At 44.8% G+C, this 8,257-nt stretch overlaps 1 protein-coding gene across 1 annotated transcript in view; it reads right to left on the bottom strand.

Annotated features, from left to right (window-relative positions):
* Positions 1–1,123: 1,123 nt before the first annotated feature.
* Positions 1,124–8,257, bottom strand: part of LOC117828680 (vasoactive intestinal polypeptide receptor-like) — an 89,869-nt gene continuing 82,735 nt past the window's right edge. The window contains exon 13 of the mRNA XM_034705888.1: positions 1,124–4,001. Within this exon, the coding sequence (XP_034561779.1) occupies positions 3,810–4,001 (192 nt within the window). The 3' untranslated portion in view covers positions 1,124–3,809. The remainder of the gene's footprint in view (positions 4,002–8,257) is intronic.

The raw sequence follows: 8,257 nt of genomic DNA, 5'->3' as shown, positions 1-8,257 counted from the left end.
TTGTTTGTGATTGTTGCGTTTGTGTCGCGTTCAAAATGATGTGAACGCAGTTTCGCACAGCAGGTTCGTACAGCTGTGTTTTGACGACCCCGCCAACAGTGAGTCGGTACTCGGGCTGGTGGAAAAGGTACCCAAACCAAGTACTGTAGAGTCGAGCCAAGTAGAGCTGAGTCCAGTCGAGTAGGGCTTAGTTAGAGCTGGATCAGGCTTGGACCAGCTTTTGTCATGCTGCTATAGGCCTAGACTGTCGGGGGAACTGGCACACTGACACACTGGGATCCTAGCTCACCTTCTTCCCCCCAACCCCTTCATCACTTACTTTAACTCTGCCTGTCCCATTAAAGTTACTAACCATAGACCCTTCTGGAGTCCCTGAGCTCCATTGTCTCGTAGATTCCTCTGAGCTGCCGTAGACGTCCTCCTGCTGTGGACGATCTGGACTCCAGCTGATACGGACGTGCTGGACTCCAGCGGCAACAGCTTCTACGACTCGTCTCATCACTATCACCTCTCTCTCTTACTCCCCTCTATCTGTCTTTCCAGACCCAACTCAGTCGAGGCATGATGGCTGTCTAACATGAGTCTGGTTCTGCCTGAGGTTTCTGCCTGTTAAAAGGAAGTTTGTCCTCTCCACTGTAACTAGCTAAATACTGCAATGTGCAATGCTCATGATGGATTAAGGTGGGGTCAGACTGAGTCTTACCCTGTCTTGGTGTTGGGTCTCTGTTCATAATTTGACATAGTGTGGTCTAGACCTCCTATGTTTGTAAAAGCGTCTTGAGATAACGTTTGTTGTGATTTGGCGCTATACAAATAAAGATTGATTGATTGATTGATTGAACTGTGTAGTGGAAAAGGGCCATAAGTGGACTGTGACTCAGTATTTCATTTCTGAGTGGTTGGATATTTATTACGTAATAAATATCAGGTTAAACCAGCCCCCTTAAAACCCGGTGTGAAAACATGTTAAAAACATCATTGAACATATTTGAAAAATGGATCGAAGTTGCGTTCTAATATTTATACATAGTTTTTAGTATTGACATACGGTCTGAAATGTCATAGGTAAAATGTTATTTTTGATTTGGGTTACCAGAGGCTTTAATGGATTGCACCAAACAGCTCAGCTCTCACATCTTTAATGAACACAACACAATATCCAGTTTGCAAAAACACAATCTCTAATACATGTACTGTAATACTGAAATCTTGCACATACATATTCATTTGATATAGTCTCATTGACACAATTGTGCCAGGTCACCAAAACAAAATCACGTAACATCCAACCATACATGTGTGGTCTTAGAAAAGTCTTTACATGTTTCTTAAGTTTGTATAAATCTATTTACATTCCACAGAGGTATAATGGCAGGTTCACATCATTAAATATTACTGACAACAGAAGACAGACAGATTGGAAATAAAGACTCAGTGAGGGAGTTTAACTCCCAAAGCTAAATGTTCAACACACAGCTAGTAGCTGGTTAGCTTAGCAGAGCAGCTTGAAACAGTTTTCCAGAAGTGAATAAGAAATGAAATCTTTTTCCAGGTTTCTCTACAAAAACTGAAGTTCATAAGTAACACGTACATTTACAGACGAGCTGGATTCCTCTTTGCCTCCAAACTCCACAGTTCATTACAGTTTAAGCTAAGCTAACGGAGTGCCAGCAGGCTCCAACCGAAATCTTCGCTGGATAGTGACTACGTTTATTTTTCACCATGTTCAGTCACCAACATAATCTCCCATAATAAAGGCTTTTTAATGTTGACCTTAGCTTTTTCTGTTTTTACTCTAAGCTAACCCTAAAGGTTGTCAGACTCAGAATCAGCTGTGGGTTTTTCCTCTCCAGGTAAAGCTGGACACTCTGGAGGCTTCCTCCTTGACACACATGCAGTTGACTTTCACGTCTGAACTTGTTTGCAGAAACAGCATGATGATAGCATCGTTGTGACAGGGCCAGTCATCCCTGTCACCTTGCTCTGCATTTCATATCGGCTCCCCAAAAGTCTCTGCTGGCTTGTCACCTTCAAACTCCTCCGCTGTGAAAGATTAAACCTGACAATTCAATGAAGACTTCAGCAAAGATACAGCAGCTCAAGCTCCAGTCCGACTCCCAAAGCACCAAGAACGAAGCTCCTCAGCTCGCCTGGAGTGTAATGGAGGAGGTTTTATTGAACTGTTAACATTTAGTCACAGATTGCTACATAAATAAGCTCGTACAAGAAAATCGAACGTTCCTGGCAAACCTCTAAATCCCACATGTTGCAATAACATCAACAAACAACAATCACAGAGACGCATTACTGATATATCAGCCACAATACAAGTGCTGTGACAGAACAATCAATGCTAATTCATTTTATTTACACTGTGTATATGACTGTACAATGACTCCTTCAATGTGAATGTAAACATTCGGAGACTGGATTGCTTAAAGGCATTTCCTCTCTGCGGCTCCAGAGCAAGCCTCCACTGCCACTTAAAGTGAAACCACAAGCCACTCACAAGCTTACAGAGCGAAACACTGCACGAGCACGAACATCAACTCTGTTACAGTCACTCCAAACAGGAGAAACTGGACTAAAGGGAGTCTCTCATGAGAGGGGTCCTGAAGGAAAGGGCATGAGCGCTCCAGTCCGTCACTGTGAGTTAGTATCAGACCGGTCAGCTGGTCTGAAGTCTCAGAATCTCCCTACAGAGAGAGGAATAGAAGTCTTTCACACTGTTTTCTACTTTTAATGTCTTTGATGCACCGTACCTTTCGTTTCTGGAAAGTTGCTGCACACATTCTCATACATTTAAAAGCTGCTCTCCTCCTTAATACAGTGTTTCTGCACTCGTTTTATTCATCTGGTGCTGCAGGAATCCTCAAATACCCCTTTTTCGATCCAGGGCAGTTACAGGGCCGGTTCGGAGCCGGTGCTTAACTGAGAACCGGCTTTTCGTGTTTCCACTGTTAGTGAACCAGCTCCCCCGCCCGGGAAAACTGGTTCCAGAGCGGCTCCAACTCTTTGGATTGCTTACGTCAGGGGCAAGGGGCGGGATTGCCACGATCAAAAACACAAACCAAACATGTTTCCTCCATTGTCCTGCAGTGAAAAAATAAAGGAGACTAGTAGATTCCAAGGCAAAGCAGTGGTCGGCCGTGGAAACAAGCTGCCGTTGTCCACCGTCGTTGTTGTTGTGAGGGGAAGTTAGTGCTAGCACTGCTGGGAAAAGCAGTCACGTAAATCTGATGTGATGACGTGACTCTTCCACGGGCTCGAGCGGGCGAAAAAACAAACGGGTGCCGTGTTGATTCGTGAGTTCAACCTGCTCCGAACCAGTGCAAGCACCAGCCCAGAAATACAACCCAGTTCACGTTGGTCAAAAAGAGGTATGAGTGATTCTTCATCAGTCCATCATTTCACCAGACTGTGGGGCCTGTTGGTGCACTTCACATGTGTATCCCCCCACCTCAATCCAACATGTGACATTTCCATCGCTCAGTGTCTGAGCACACACACAGGGAACTTAATAACAATTGATCATGATGATTTGCCTCAGACTCCGAGCATGTTTTTTTTCATGCAAATGTATAAAAAGCTGTGAACGTGTGAAGCAAAGTATGAGTTTCAAAAAGCATGCAGGTTAGAAGCTGTTTGTCTGCTTCATCATCACAACGTTCTTTCCTTCACATCACACTCTTCTACCTGCTGTTTGGCATGACAGCAGTTATATCCTAAACACTGTGTATGTGTGTGTGTGTGTGTGTGTGTGTGTGTGTGTGTGTGTGTGTGTGTGTGTGTGTGTGTGTGATATCTTTTCATATGCTGGACAGGTCGTCGTTACACGAGGATGAACAGCGGCGTGTTTTGGGGCTGCAGCGGGTCAACATGGTGATCTGGGTGCTGAAGTTGTTGCTGCTGCCGATGGACGGATGTTGGTATTTGGTGTCTGAGCGCATGTATCTCTGCAGGGTCCACCTCCGCCACTTCCTCTTGATCTCTCCTTGGACCTACAGTTATAAAAAACACAAAAACAGAGAGACCTGGTTGGCTTGTGGAACAGCAACAGATTTTAAATCTCCCACATGTGATTGAAGGAACCTCTGCAGCCAATTAGTCACTAAATATAGAGAACATGTTTGATGTTGTGTGATACCCCAAAATATACCCAAACACACAAGACAAATAGACCAGAACACAGTCAAGGGCTGCTCTTCATGTAGGATGTAATACTTTGACAGCTTCATTGAGCCAGTTTATATTCAGATTTATCTATAATTATATATATACACCTCCATAGAGGAGGTGGGTGAGAGGAGGACATTAGCCAAGCTGACATCCATCATGGTCAATCCCTCTCATCCCCTGCATGAGACTGTGGGGTCTCTGAGCAGCTCCTTCAACAGCAGACTGAGACTCCCACCCTGCAGGACGGAGCTCTGCGTAGACGTCCTCCTGCTGTGGACGTTCCAGACTCCAGCTGATACGGACGTGCTGGACTCCAGCGGCAACAGCTACTACTACTCATCTCATCACTATCACCGCTCCCTCTCTCTCTTATTCTCCTCTATCCCTCTTTCCAGACCCAACTTGGTCGAGGCAGATGGCTGTCTGACATGAGTCTGGTTCTGCTGGAGGTTTCTGCCTGTTAAGCTGGGGATTCTAATTCCAGGGAAGGAGAAGCCTTCCATTGCTCTTCCGGTGATGAGTGAACGCTGGCGCAACTTGCTGCCGCTGCTCGCCGGTAACTTCTTAAGTTTTTAACTTTTAAAACTTATTTTATGGTTTTATAACCTAATCAGACATTGCAATTGCTTTCACTGAAATACCTTTACAATCTGTCGGGACTACAGTTTGTGTGAACCTTAACCAGCATTAGATTACCTGTCCTGTCCCGGCCTGAGCCTCACCTGGCGTCTACCTGGCCGTCGACGCTGCCTGAGTCCTGTTCCACAATGTGGGCCAGTAGGACATACTGTACATCTGGCTCGTATGTGTCTGGCTCTTTTTCCTGCCTGTTCACCTGCCAGTGACGGGCTTATTCCAGTACTCGACTGCTGACCTGCTCCGGCTGCACTGTCACCTGCCTGGACCTGCGCCAGCGGCACTCCACCTCACCTGGACATCACCTTCCAGCCCCGCCGGTGATAAATCCACAGAGGGGCCCGCCGGAATTTCCACCATAACAACTCAACAGCAATAAAGTCCAACTGGTCGAGTTCCCGACGCCCTCCGGTTCCACCAGCCGGGTTGTTGACCACAGCGTGTTAGCCCGCCTAGCTCGGACGGCTAGCACCACCAGCAGCTGCGACAACACCGCACTCAACTTCACTCTGCTCAATATCCGCTCACTGACGGGCAAGGGACACCTCCAGGACCTCCTCACCGACCAGAAGCTAGACTTTCTCTGTTTAACCGAGACATGGCAACAGCCCAACGACTTCTCACAGCTGAATGAATCCACTCCTAGTGGGTTCATTCATCTAGTGGGCACTACCAGATGGTTCTCTGGACAAGACCAAAGTTATCTGCCTTTACTGTCAATGTGACGGAGACACATGGACAATGTGTCTGTTGTTGTGATGCATGAGCTCAATCCCTTTGTGTTGAGCTGCTTAAAAAAACAGGATGTTTAGTTAGTTGGATATTACATGGTGTTAGTTTAACGCCGTAACTTGTTTAAACTCTTCAGAACTGTTAAACTTCAACAGCGTTAACTAGAAACTTCATTAATCATACTTCAGGGCTGTGGGGAAGAAAGAGCACGGGACAACTTCTGCTGTGCGTCGTGATGCCTTTAATGACTCTTCCTCAACATAGGACAACAGCACATCGAACACATGTGACACCTTCACTTCAACTCAAAACCATATCACCCTGAGCAACCTTAAAAGGAACCCCGACTGTGTGGACTAATAGGCATAAATCTGCTTTACTGTTTGTCTCATACTAGAATGCTTTGTTAAATAGACATGAAGAATTGTTATTTCTTTAAAGAGTGAAATTTACAACACATATTCTAACCTACGGGCGCAGCCATTGTTTTACTAGTGCAATGCATGCTGGGTTGATGACGTGTAATGTTGCGTCTTGCCGAGCCTCTGGTTTTCGCCGCGTTTACTTGCTGGCTTTCAGGAGCGTGAAAACCATAATAATGCCACACTGTGCTCGTTTGGGTGTAATATCCAGTCGAAGGGAAACAAGGGGACTGGTGTAAGTCTACACAGCTTTCCAAGAGACAAAAAGAGAAGAAAGGAGTGGGAAATTGCTTGTTGACGTACACAACTTCCGAAGGACCCGCGGCTATGTTCTCGCCACTTCACTCCAGATGCATTTGATGCATTTAGCCGACCCACGCTGGTGAAAGAGCTCACAGGTGCTGCTAGTTATAAACGGAGACTGAAGCCAAATGATGTGCCGTCAGTTTTCATTCATAAACAGACAAAACGCCCACGGGAAAAGAGTGAAGTCCACTACAGGAAACGCCATAGGCAGGAGATGCTGGATGTGCTCCTGTGGGGATGTCAACATCCCGCACCTGCAGATGTAGCCTCTGATGGCGAACCATCGGGCACGATCACGACCACGACCACAGAGGAAGCTGACGACGAGCCCCCCGATCAGTCAACACAGCAGTCTGTAAGTGTACAGTGTTCTCCAAATAAGAGTGATGTCACAACTCAGACGGAAAAACACACATCTGATGCAGCGGTACAGTGGCCAGCTGATGCGCACCAACTTATTACTCAAGACCACGTTTCTGCTGCTAACTGTGAAAATGAGCTGAAACAGTTTCAGGAGGACAGACAGTCTCTGGATCTTTTCCTCTCAGATGATGACTTTTTCAGTGAGGGCAGTCAGCCACTGTACAGACAGTCTGATCCCAAATATAACTTCACAGAGCACCCAGGAATCACATGCTTCAGCTGACACGCATGAAGAAAACAGACAGTTGCAACCAAATGACATCACTACCCAAACAACATTGTGACGCAAAGAACAATGGCGATCTACCAGTGAAAATACTTTTTCCAGTTTTATACAAACTAAGATATTTTGAGAGATTTTATTATCGTTTTTATATAGCTGATACAAACATTCATCATATAGGAAAATACGTTTTGGTAGCCGGGGTTCCTTTTAAAGAGGCAGTGCAATATATGAAATAGAAGTATTTCGAACTTCATTAAAGAACTCAATGATACAAATACTTGGACCAAAATAAATCTCATCTTACAGTAGTATTACAAATAATGTTACATTCAGGTCAAAATGCCCTTTCAGCATATTGTGTGTTGTCGTTGTGTGGCGATTGTTCTGGACAGTATTTATCATTGTTTTGGATTGCTGCAATAATAATAAACATGCATTTGCAGCAAGCATATTTGTCCACTCCCATGTTGATAAGAGAATTAAAAACTTGAAAATGATCCCTTTAAGGTACATTTAGAAAAGATAAAAAAAAATGTGCAATCAATTTGAGATTAATCGCCAGTTAACTATGGACATCATACGATTAATCGTGATTAAATATTTTAACCGATTGACAGCCCTAGTTTACATCTGTCAACCCCGTGGCTCCGGTCGGGGAGGAGGTCTCATGATAATTCACCGCGAGAAGTGGAAAGTCTCGCCGGTGTCTACCCGTCTCCAGCTCGTTTGAATCCACTGTCTGCGAGTTGTCTGGTCCCACTCCTACCATCATTGCCTCTGTCTACCGCCCCCCTAAACCGAATAGTGACTTTTTAAATGACTTTGCTGCTGTCCTCACTCATCTATCTTCTCTCTCACCACACAGAATACTGCTGGGCGATTTCAATATCCACATGGACAATATCAATCTCCCTCTCACCAAAGACTTCAGAACTGCACTTTTATCATATTATTTTAGCTTGTACATATTAGTCATGCCTATTTGTTGTTCTTTTGTATTTATAGCTGATATTATTGTTATTATTTTTATTTCATTTTTATTTGTAGGTCTTATTCTTATGCCTTGTACAAAGAGAGCACAGTTTACCTAAGTCAAATTCCTTGTATGTTCAAGCATACCTGGCCAATAAAGCTGATTCTGATTCGGAAGTCTTCACATCCTGTTAGATAGTTTTGGATGCCAGCAGCACACCACTATACCCACACACTCCAAAGGACACATTCTGGACCTAATCTGTTGCTCTGGTGTCACCCCTCTCAACATTTCCAGTCAAACTCACTCTCTCCATTTCTAAGCTCCTCCGTCTCATTTCATTCCGAAATATAAAGAACA

This window comes from Notolabrus celidotus, chromosome 17 (genome assembly GCF_009762535.1).
Source record: "Notolabrus celidotus isolate fNotCel1 chromosome 17, fNotCel1.pri, whole genome shotgun sequence".
Taxonomy (NCBI): domain Eukaryota; kingdom Metazoa; phylum Chordata; class Actinopteri; order Labriformes; family Labridae; genus Notolabrus; species Notolabrus celidotus.
Note: the sequence above shows the minus strand (reverse complement) of the source record. Positions and strands in the feature narration are given on the sequence as shown.